Source organism: Trichechus manatus, unplaced genomic scaffold (genome assembly GCF_000243295.1).
Source record: "Trichechus manatus latirostris isolate Lorelei unplaced genomic scaffold, TriManLat1.0 scaffold00061, whole genome shotgun sequence".
Taxonomy (NCBI): domain Eukaryota; kingdom Metazoa; phylum Chordata; class Mammalia; order Sirenia; family Trichechidae; genus Trichechus; species Trichechus manatus.
In genome coordinates this window covers 5163284-5175431 of record NW_004443997.1, presented here as the reverse complement: position 1 = coordinate 5175431, position 12148 = coordinate 5163284, and the positions used below count along the sequence as shown (strand labels likewise).

The 12148-nt window shown below is 46.5% G+C and overlaps 1 protein-coding gene across 1 annotated transcript; it reads right to left on the bottom strand.

The window, feature by feature from the left end:
• Positions 1–718: 718 nt before the first annotated feature.
• On the bottom strand, positions 719–9679 carry CUNH12orf43 (chromosome unknown C12orf43 homolog). The gene is made up of 6 exons (XM_004379003.2): positions 9525–9679; positions 6491–6533; positions 6014–6112; positions 2493–2566; positions 1712–1802; positions 719–1193 (listed from the first exon to the last, which is right to left on the bottom strand). The coding sequence occupies exons 1-6, from the start codon at positions 9667–9669 to the stop codon at positions 845–847; spliced, it is 801 nt and encodes a 266-aa protein (XP_004379060.1). The 5' UTR covers positions 9670–9679; the 3' UTR covers positions 719–844.
• Between the last annotated feature and the right edge of the window lie 2469 nt (positions 9680–12148).

Here is a 12148-nt window from a genome sequence, read left to right as displayed (position 1 = left end):
TGGAGCTGAGGAGGCAAAGGGGAAGGAGATCTCTTTTCACTTGCCCACTCAATCAGCACTGGAGAGATGGAAGCTTAACCACTTGACCATCAATCTTGAGTAACTGCAGGTTTCTTCTTCCTGAGGCCACAGAATGTTCTGGTACCATAGGTCTGCCCCAGTGGAAGCAGAGAGGGGCAGGCCTTGCTTAGGCTTCTGACCCTACAACCACTCCATCTTCCTGGCCCTTGAGGCAGAGTCTGGACCTGCCAGCTGTCTTAGTTATCTAGTGCTGCTGTAACAGAAATACCACAAGTGGATGGCTTTAACAAAGACAAATTTTCTCACAGTCTAGTAGGCTAGAAGTCCAAATTCAGGGCGTCAGGCTTTCTCTCTCTGTCGGCCTTCTCATCCATCTTCCCCTGGACTAGGAGCTTCTCCGCGCAGGGACCCCAGATCCAAAGGACACGCTCTGCTCCCGGCACTGCTTTCTTGGTGGTATGAGGTCCCTAACTCTCTGCTTGCTTCCCTTTCATCTCTTGAGAGATAAAAGGTGGTGCAGGCCACACCCCAGAGAAACTCCTTTCGCAGTGGGATCAGGGATGTGACCTGGGTAAGGATGGTGTTACAAGCCCACCCTAATCCTCTTTAACATAAAATTACAATCACAAAATGGAGGACCACCACACTATACTGGGAACATGGCCTAGCCAAATGGATACACACATTTTCTGGGGGGACATAATTCAATCCATGACACCAGCCAAGGCCTTGAACTTGGAGGAAGGCAGAGGCTTGGAAATGTCTTGTCTCCAGTGGGCACCTTGTCCTCAGAGCTAGCTAGGCCCTGTGTCCACAGGCTGGGTCAGTTTGCAAGCATGGCTGCTGCACTCTTTGCTGGTGGGAATTGGGGAGCCTCACTAGGCTTTGCCTTTTTCTTTTTTTTCCTCTTTTTGGTCCCAAGTGATGCCTGGTCCCCATTGAGCTTGGCTGTCTCCTTTTCTTGCTTTTGGACCATGGCCCCACTTGTGGTGGTGGTGGCTGTGGCTGAGATGGCATTGGCCTCCTCCTTGGCTTTCTTTTTCCTCTTTTTCTTCTTCTTTGCCTCTTTCTCCACCTTGATAGGGCCATGGATGGCTGATTCCTTGAGAATGTCGGAGGCTGACACAGCTGCCTCCCGGCACCTCTGCCACTCCTCATCGCTGTCCTCGCTGCTGCAAAGGGGCAGGTAGAGGGTAGCCTGGATCAGCTGGAATCAGGAAAAGGCCCCAAAGCTGGCCCCCTCTGTCCAAACCACCGGAAAGAGGACACAGAAGGAGGAAGTGAAAGAGCTCAGGCTTGAGAGTGAGGCAGAGCTGGGTTCAAATACTGGCTTCTCTACTTACCAGCTGTGTGACCTCATTAAGTGACTTAACCTCTCTGACCCTCAGTGTCTTCATCTATAAAATGGGGGTTTTAATAGAGCCCAAGCCTCACAGGGATGTCCCAGGAGGCAAACACGATAAAGTGCAAGTGAGGTGTTCGGCACAAGAGGAGTATACTCAAAAAGCAGTAAATATCCAAACCCAACACAACCTCTTCACCTCCCCACTGAGTGCACGATTTCTTCAGCTACTGGACGTCGCCCCTTCCTTGGCACGGACCTAACTGAAGTCTGCTTGGGGATTACAACCGATCAGCCAAGACAGAAGAGCAAAAAGGAGGGAGTTTGAGGCCTAGTGTGAGATCTTACCTGGAGCTGGAGGGCGGTCGCTTCTGGCGGGGCTGGGGAGAAGCTTCCTTCTTAGGGTCGCCAGGGATGGACGTGAAGAAAAGGCGGAAGCCTGATATTCAAGGAGGCAAAGTCAGCAGCCCCAGATGCTGGCCCCTCCTCCCAGGTATGGAGGCTGCCCCACCCCTGCCTTCAGTGCATTCCCAGTCCAGAGGCAAAGACCTGGAATCACTATTATCTAACTACAAAACGATGCCCTGTCATTGGTAAATGCCCGTTGGAGCCAGAGGACAGGGTGTTTCCAGGGACGTCAGCTGCTAAGTCAGGTCACCAAGCCAGTCCCCAGAGACTTCCAGAAGTCAGGGTTCTGGAAGCCGACAAATGAGCCCCCTAAGGCAGCCTCCAAAGTGACAAATGACTTGGGTGTGGGGCAGGTAGACACACAGGTTGAGGTTGTGGCGGCTCCTGATCAGGTTATGTCAGCAAAGTAACTTCATTTCTCAGAGCCTCAGTTTTCCTGTCTGCAAATGGGGGTAGCATCATAATAAATGCCTCACCTGGGAGCTAAGCAGATGAAAGAAATTGTACCAAAACTATATTGCCCAGGTCCAGGCACACCCAGACCCGCTGCCGTCGAGTCAATTCTGACTCGTAGTGACTCTACAGGACAGGGCAGAACTGTCCGGTAGGGTTTTGAAGGCTGTAATCTTTACGGGAGCAGACTGCCATACCTTTCTCCTGCTCCAGGAACAAAGTAGGTGCTTAATAAACAAGAGCTGTTATTACTAGTTTAACTACTCACCATCATCCTCTGAGACAGCCTTCTGTACCCTGGCGTTTGTTGGCTCCTTCTGCGTTTCTGAGATGGTAATGGAGCTAAGGCAAGAGGAGATAGCTGATTTAGGATGCGATTTGGGGTAGCAAAATAAATTTTTATTTTAATTAAAAATTTTTTAAGTGGAGGGGATGGGGGCATGATCTTTACTGCAAAAGCAGAGCGCGCACTGGCCTCATAAGAATTCTACTGCCTACAGCCATAACATGCTGAACAGCCCCTGCCAGCTCAAACTGCAGTATTTCACTTGTTTAAATTCCACTTTATTCCAGAAAGGGTTGAAAGACATTTTAAAGATACTAAGAGTACAACAAAATGAACGCAATTTAAAACAGGGCAAAGAGAACATAAGAGCAGGAAGAACAGAAGCAGCTGGGAGTGTGGTCAAGAAGTCCTATACACTTGCTAGACATCACACATTTTGCTCTGAGCTTCCTAGCAGCAAGCATGAAAAGGGAAACATGACCAGTCTAGCAAAGTGGTTCAGAGCCCAGCTTCCAAAGCAACGGAAACCTGTGTTTTTAATTTTTTAATTCTGAGATAATTATAGATTCATATGCAGCTGTTAAGAAATAATACAGACAGATCTCATAAACACGCCTCACCAGATTTATTCCAAAGGTAACATCAAGCACAACCAGTGCACAATATAACAACCAGGAAACTGACATTGCTATGATCCACCCACCTTATTCAGATTTCAGAGAACTGAGTTTTGAATCATGGCTTGGTCACTTACCATCTATGTCCCCTTTGGCAAACGAGTTTATCTTTCTGAGCTTCTGCTACTCATCTGAACGTTCAGCATTATAACAGATAACAACTCTCAGGGTTGTCATGGGGATTACATGAGATAATGGACATCAGACACTTAGCACAGAGCCTGGCCACAAGCAGGTGATCAACAAATGGTAGCTATGATGCTGGTGAAGATGATTCTTGACATCAAGATTAGCAACAAGCTCCAGAGGACTTCTAAAATAAGAATAAACCACAGCTCTCCAGAAGCACGGAGGGACCAGAGAGAATTGCTGAGACCAGGAAGCATGTGTTATGGATTAAATTGTGTGCCTCCAAAATGTATGTTGGAATCCTTACCCCTGTATCTGTGGCTGTGATCCTGTCTGGGAACAGGGTTTTCTTTGTTATGTTAAGGAGGCGGTATCAGTGTAAGGTGTGTCCTAAATCCAATCACTTCTCAGTTATAAAAGGAGCAGACTAGACACAGAGACAAGCAAGCAGGTATGGGGGAAGACAAATGCTATCTGAGGACGATGTAGGCAGATGAGTCTACCAGCCCAGAAACTCCAAGAATTGCTGGCAATTAGAAGGTGAAATAGATAAGGAAGGACCCCTACTAGAACCACATTCTGAATTCGAACTTCTAGCCTCTTGAACTGTGAGAAAAGAAATTTCTGTTCTTTAAAGCCACCTATTTGTGGAATTTGTGTTATAGCAGCACTAGCAAACTAAGACAGCGTGTCTCTGGTGAATGCTGACGGGTAAGTCACCGTGTACAACGACGTCCTCACAGCAAACGAAGCAACGCACTGGGTTCTTTGTCCTAACATCCTTCTATATATGCTAAAGGCATCCCCAAAGCCTTGTTTGAGAAAAGCAATCTGGGAGAGGGAGTAGAGATGCGACATCCAGGCACTTGACTCTGACCCGAGGATGTAACACAGTGATTGTCACCCAGGGAACATTGGGCAATGTCTGGAGACATTTTTGGTTTTATCACAATTAAGGGGGTGGGATGCTATTGGCATCTTGTGGAAGAAGGCCAGGGATGCTGCTTAATACCTGACAATGCTCAGGGCAGTGCCCATGACAAAGAATTATCCACTCCAAAATGTCAACAGTGCTAAGGTTGACAAGCCCTGATCTAACACAAGACACCAACTGGGGTATCAGTTAGACCTCTTTGGAGAGAAATATGAAGAAGTGCAGGTAACAGTCTGACCATGGTTGACAACCTGGGGAAATGTCCCATCATAACTCACTGTAATGCCAAGTGGGCCTTGTTCACCATGAAGTCGGACAGTCATGAAGACAGACTGTGCTCCCACAGGTCAGAACACCAACTGATGTTCCTAAACATGTCTGCCACATTCTCAGGTTGAGGGGCTGCCTCTAATGCCATAGTAGTTCAGCCTGCTGGGGTCTGGCCTAACATTCTGTCTTAGAAGAGCAGTTGGTTCACACGTCGGAAGGGCTCGTTTGCCCTTTTTGATATTTATTTCCAGTTGAGGGACTATGGCTCTAATGTCCTCATCTCCCCTTTCAAACCCAAAAGGGCTCTGCAAATCAAGAATGGAGCTAGACACTGACTCCAGGCTTTTTGGAGCCACGGAGGCTGGATGAATCCCTGAAACTATTGCCCTGAGATCATCTTTAAACCTTAGACCAAAAGTATCCCCTGAAGTCTTCTTAAAACCAAACAAAAGTTTAGCTTAACTAGTAAAGAATGTCTGCCTTGAGTATTATGCTCTTTTAAGAAATATCTATCTTGGATCACAGTGACAACTGCAACTAGAAAGATTAGATAGGAACCTTAGGGGCAGTGAGTTTATGTTAATGGCAGAGGACCAACTCAGAAAAGGAGGGTGAGAATAGTTGCACAACTCAAAGAATGTAATCAATGTCACTGAATTGTACACGCAGAAATGGTTGAATTGGTGTTTATGTTCTGCTATGTATATTCTCAACAAAAACAAGGAATGAAGCGAGATCAGGGTTTCCCAAATTGTGTTCCATGGTATGTGGACTGGTCTTCCATGAAAGAAGGCACTGTGGCCAAATGAGCTAGAGAAATGCCGGACTAAATGAAGTTACACAGATCTCTTTTTGGCAGGGATTCCCAGAGCCTTGAATGTCCTATTATGAATTCCAATCTCCAAGGGCATGTAGAGGCACGTGGATTGTAGTGTTTCTCAAACTATGTTGCTGTTGGACTGCCTTCTTCCTAGAGCTACACTTTGGGCTTGTATCCTTTGGCACCTACTTTAGGAATGCCAACCTGAATACTTAGACCGTATTTCAACCTATGCTGGAAATGTAAGAAAGAGAATGGGTGTGATGCCTGGCACACAGAAAACACCCCAAAATATGAACTCTGCTTCCTGCCCTCTCCCGGCGGGAATGAGCTCTTACTCCTTAGGGTTTCTCTTTCATTCTCACGGTAGCAGGCTAACTCTGTGGTTGAGAGCATGGGCTTTGGACTCAGACACACCTGGGTTCAAGTCCCAGCTCCGCCCCTGATTCTCTGTGACTTCAGGAAAGCACTTCCCCTTGCTAAGAGTCTATGTTTCCCCATCTGGAGAATAAGGACAACAGTAGGGCCTGCCCGGCCGGTTGAGTACGAATGCAGTGAGGTCAGATATGTCAAGCACTTGCCACAGTACCTGCTGGCACACAGTGAGTTCACAGCCAAGGAAGCCATTACTGTTTGCATTAACAAGGGCGGGAGAAGGTTTGCTTTTGGTTACCTGTCCAGTAGGGCTCCCAGCTTCTTAGCTACATGAGCTCGGAATTCTGGGGTAGTCTGAAGCTCGTTGCCATCTTGTTCGTGCTCATCCACCTTAAGCCTGCAACACACACAAAAGGACCTCACTTCCTGCCAGCTCAGAAGCTACCCCGTTGAAGGCAGGGACTACATGTGTTCTGTTCATCTGGGGACTAGCCTAGCAGCCCAGGGTCTACCCTAGCATCTATAGCCACAACCGACTCAAACATACCAACTATCATAAAGACAGCACAAAACCAGACAATGTTTCCCTCTGTTATACGTAAGGTCACCAGGAGTCAGAGCTGATTCGATAGCAACTAATAACAACAACAGCCTGGCATCTGGCACACAGCAGGCAGTCAATTATTTGTTGACTTCCTGCTGTGTGCCAGATACTACGCTGTAGTTGCTAGACAAACACACATAAATATAAACTTGACCCCAAAGTGCATACTACCTGAGGCTCGGCTGGGTGGCTGGCAGCTGGTTATTTGCAGCATCTGTGGAAACAATGAAAATTGAGGCATTTATAGAGGAAACACGGACAATAACAACATCGGCTGTGTGCCAGGCAGAATTTTAAGTGATTTACATGTATGACTCATTGATATCTTCACAACAACCCCATGAAAGTGGTTATCATTATCCCCATTTTACAGAAGAGGAAGCGGAGGCAAGGAGATGTAAAATAACTTGGTCAGAGTCAAATAGTAAGTGTCAGAGTTGCGATGGGAACTCAGACCACCTGGCTCCAGAGCCCCTCTCTTAACCACCATGCTGAACGGGCAAGTCTAACTGTAATTTGATTCCAGAATTTACTGAGTGCCTATTATGTGCCTGGCTGTGTGCAAAGTGCTGTGGAAAAGAGAAGAAGGGGGCTCAGCTACATTGATTTACACATGAAAACATTGTGGATGCCTGGCCTGGTGGCCATTCACTCAACCAAATACCGAATGTCTAATATCACCCAGATGTAGTTGCGGAACAATTTGACAAATACCCTTGCCTTCATGGAGCTCATGTTCTAGTTAGTGGAGACAGATAACAAACAAACACGCACGAGTAAAATATAAAATTAGCTAACGGCGCATATACGGAAAACAAACAAAGCAGGGGAGGAAGGTAGGAGTGCTGGGTGGAGGTAACACTTTATGAGGATGGGCAGGGACGGCCTTGCTGAGAAGGTAACATTTGAACAGAGATTTGAAGGAGGTGAGGGAGTGAACCAAATGGCTATCTGGGGGAGAGCATTCCAGGCAGAGGCAAGAGTGCCTGTGAAGGCCTTGAGGCAGAAACCTGACTGGGAGCATTCAGGACCAGCAAGTGCTTAGAACAGGGGCACAGAATGAGTACTCAACTCATGGTGGCTACTATTCCCAGAATCACCCAAGAATGCACATCAAGTGTCCAGCACACAGTGCTGGCACACAGTAGGTGCTCAATAAATGATAACACTTATTATCAGCAGCTACATCTACTTTGATCAGCAGGGGATTTATGAGGTCACAAAAACAATGAGTTGTAAAGCTGGTACCTTGGATGCCACTTCTCACGTATCTCTTCGTATGCTGGTCAAAGCTTGTTCATGTTTGAGCCTCAGACCAACCCTAAGAGTCAGGCATTTTACAGATGAGGAAAGTGCAGCTCCCAGAAGTCATGTTACTTGTCCAGGACCAGCATAAGAGCTGGCACTTCATACCAAGTCCTCCTTCCACTGCCACCTAGTAATCCATTCTGACAAAGAAGAAGCAACTGGACTACGAGTCTGGCTGGAATCCCGGTCCCCTCACTCACTAGAGTGGTGTCTTTTGGGCAAGTTCACTAATTCAAAAACTACTTCCTGAGCACTGTGCTGGGCCCTGATGATACCATGGTGAAGGGACAGACCAGATCCCTGTCCTCAAGAAGCTTACATCACATAACCACTTACTTGTGGAACAAGTACAGGCCAGAGTTGACTCAAAGCATTGAGGATGCAGGGATGAAAGGAAAAAGGTAAAGGGGCAATTGTAGAAAGAAAGGAAATCACTGTTTACGAAAAAAAAAAAAAAAAAATCCACTGCCATTGAGTCGATTCTGATGCATAACAACTCTCACAAAGTATGACAGTGGCACGAAGAAGGTGTCTAACCTAGACTTGGAGGATTGAGAAAGCTTTCCCAAAGAGGTGGTATTAAAGGATGAGTGGAAATTAGGCAGGAAGGGAAAGCAGTCCATATAAAGAGATCAGCCACATAACTGCTACCATTTATTGGGCCTTTAATATGTGCCTAGCAGTGTAGATGCATCATCTCAGTTACTTCTCAACTTTACGGGCTGGATACTACCATTATCTCCAGTTTACAGACGAGGAAATTTAGGGACAGTGAGATTTCAGTTCCTTGCTCAAGTTCTCACTGTTAATGAATGATGGAGCTGGAAAGGCAGACCTGCACAGAGCCTGCAGAGAAAACTGCAGAACTATGGTGCCCAGAGATGAGAGGGCATAGTGTTGTCTGGAGCCTACCTACAGGAAGCATAGTAAAGCAGGAGGGCAACTAGGGAGAGGCAGGCAGGGAATAGATCACTAAGGGGCTTGTAAGTCCTTTTAAACAAATGCAGAGGTTCTTAATCTTGTTTTGCGATGGCCTCCTCTGGCAGTTTGGTGAAGCCTGGATCCCTTCTAAGCATAATCTTTTAAATGGATGAAGTATAACACATAGGATTACAACGAAAACCAATGATAGAGAAATCCAGTTATCATAGTATTAGAACACCAGATTAGTAATGTTAATATATGTGCTTCTTAATTAATGCATTAACTAAATAAGATCTAGAGGCGAGTCTAAAAACTACTGTAATTTTAAAGCAGAGAGGTGTATAAATGATTTTTGCACCATTTTACTGTGAACAAAATGATATTTTTATATATCTGTAACAACCATTACGGGATATGAAAATCTGCGACTTCTGCTGGAGCAGTGGAACAGGTATCGCCAAAACTACTGTGGTTTGTTGCCCATATGCACGATAGAAAGAGATACTAAATTTCAGTTAGAGGCCAACGGATTTATTCCTAGCAAAATAGGGAGTCACAGAGGGGTTTCAAGCACGGGAACAACACGGTCAGAGCTGCCTGCCAGCTCCTCATTGGCAGCTTCCCTAGATGTGGAGAACGTGTTGGAGACAGGGAAAGGCTGATGCAAGAATCCAGGGAGGGGGCGTCGTAGTCATTACGGAGAGGTGATGGCGGCGGGGCCAGTGTGCGGCAGAGAGGATGGAGCGAAGGCAGCAGATTCAAGACACTTAAACACCTCAGTTTCCCCGACTGGGGTAATGGAACCATCCTCTCTGCTGCACCTGCCCGAGCTTTGAATTTGAACTTCACACAGTCCCTGGAGCTCTCTAGGAGAAGGAATTCGAGTACCAGTGACTTCTCACCATCCATCCTCTCAGCCCCCAGAGGAAGACCCCACGCTCTTCGGCCAGCCTCTCCGAGCACAGCCCCCTACCAGCTCTAGCCTTCTCCGGACCACTTGGGCGCTGCTCCAAGCCCCAGGCCGGCATCGCTGCCTCGCGGCACCGCGCCAGCTCTTCGGCATCGCTGCTGCTGCTGCTGCTATCGGAATCGCCCATTGCGCCTGTGGGCGCCGCCATCTTGAACTACCGCAAAGGATTGTGGGGAGCTCCTTCATTGGGCGATCTTCGTTCACAGCCCCACGTGAGAACGGGGAAGCGCAGGTCATTGGGGACGGGGCGTTCTGAAATCTGATAGGTAGAAGAGCCTAAGAGATCAACCTCTCCATCCTTTTCTTTTAATAGATGAGGAAAACGAGACCAACAGAGAGGAAGGGAATTGCCTAAGGACTCAAGGAAATAACCGGGATTAGTTCCCAGGTTTTGATCCAATGTAAGTTTCATCATTATTAATTTATTCTAGTAATTCCTAAATCCAGCTGGGCATCAGAACCTTAGGGAACTTGTCAAAATGAAGATTCTGGGGTCTTGCTAAAAGCTAACTGAATCAGAATCTCTGAGAGGTGGGACCCAGGAATCTGTATTTCCTCTAACATGCTAGGCCTTTGTTACTCTGGCGGTCCCTAGGTGGTGCAAATGGTTTGCACTTGACCGCTAACCTATAGGTTGGTGGTTTGAATTCACCCAGTGGCACCGCAGAAGAAAGGCCTGGTGATCTGCTTCTGTAAAGATTACAGCCAAGAAAACCCTATGAAGCAGTTCTACTCTAACACATGAGGTTGCCATGAGTCAGAATTGACCACATGGCAATGGGTTTTGTTTTGGTTTTTTACTATTCAGAGTCTGGCCCATGAACCAGCAGCATTGGCATTACTTGGAAGCTTGTTAAAAATGCAGACTCTTGGACTCCACCTAGACCTCCTGAATCAGAACCTGCATTTTAACAAGATCTCCAGGTGATTTGTGTGCACATTAAAGTTTGAGAGGCACTGTCCCAGGTGATTCAGGTACACAGTTTGGTTTGGCGAACACTCTGCGGTTTTCTGGTGCAGGACTTCTCAACCCTGCCTGCACATTGGAGGCATCTGGGGAGCTTTTTAAACAATGCTGATTCCCAGGACCCACCTAAGACCAACGAATTAGAATCTCTGGAATTAAGATGCTCCATAATTATAGAGGAACAAAATCACCTTTACTTGTTTCTGGAATGCTGTTTTTAATCTTTTATCTTTGAACTGAGTGTGTCAAAGACTACTGAAATAAGCTCTCTGGTCTTAGATTTTTCTGTTCTGAAAGGAAGGTGACTTACTTTTTCTGTTTTAAACAAAAATCTGCCCCCTACCTACAATGTGGTCTGTACTTGCATTACGAAGGGCACAAAGATATGGGCTGGACTAGCCTGTTGACCCCATGGAAAGGAAGCACTTTTTCTGCCTCCCGAAAGCAAAAAGAGGCAGGAAATATGCAGATTACTATTGCTAAATTGCCCAGAGGCTGTTGAGAACCAATTATAAAGTGCATTTCATATGCTATTGTGGGTAGTCCACCAGAAAGCAGGGCAAAAGGGGAGGAAAAAAGGAAATTTTGTTTTGGTTGATTGGGGTAAACCTTGATTGATCACGTGATGTCCTTTGACAGTGAAGATGCTGTTATTTTCCTTCCAGTTGCCTTTGAGCTGATTGTGATTCTTGATGACCCCATGTGTGTCAGAGTAGAACTGTGCTCCCTAGAGTTTCCATGGCAGTGACCTTTTGGAAGCAGATCATTGGCCTGTTTTCTGAGGTGCCCCTGGGTGGGTTTGAACCACATACCTTTTGGTTAGCAGCCAAGAGCTTAACTGTTTGCACCACCCAGGGACTCCTGTTATTTTCCTAAGGTCCTATTATGTACTGTGTGTGTTTCCGGAGTTGAGGAGATTTTACACTGCATCATTCTCACTCTCCCTGACTTTGCTTCTCTCTGTCTCAGTTTCCCAACAGTCCTTGACTCCCAGAATTGAGATGCGCAAATAATTAAACAATAACCACCAGGACAACATTAGCACCTGTCGAGATAATGAAGACCACCCAAATGAGAACAAGGCTGTTCATTCAGAGCTTGCTCTAGCTAGCAAGGGAGTCAACCACCATGCTTTGCGTTTGGACGAGACTCAGAGGAGGCAGAGCAGTGGCAAAGCTTTATAACGGAAAAAGGGCTAACTTCAGGTGTGTTCTGATTGGGGCTGTTGGCGCAGAGAAGTGGAGGTGGGATAAGTAGAAGCAAGGCATTCTGTGTGATTGGTTAAAAAAAAAACCAACAAAAAACTGTTGCTGTTGAGTCGATTCATAGTGACCCTATAGGACAGAGTAGAACTGCCCCATTAGGTTTCCAAGGAGCAGCTGATGGATTTGAACTGCTGACCTCTTTACCACTGCGCCACCAGGGCTCTGTGTGATTGGTTAAGGGAGCATATTTGACCTTCTCTGGTTTGTCATTAAGTTGGAAGAGGGACAAGTATTAGGGAAGCTGGTAGTTATTGACCAAGTCCTGACCATTTTGGGGTGATTACTGCAGAGATGATGGTTTGGCTTCATGGACTGGTTGCTGCAGACAGAAGTTCTGGACCAGCGTTCTATACTTGTACAGTAAAACCTGCAAAAGCCAGAAACCACGTAAGGCA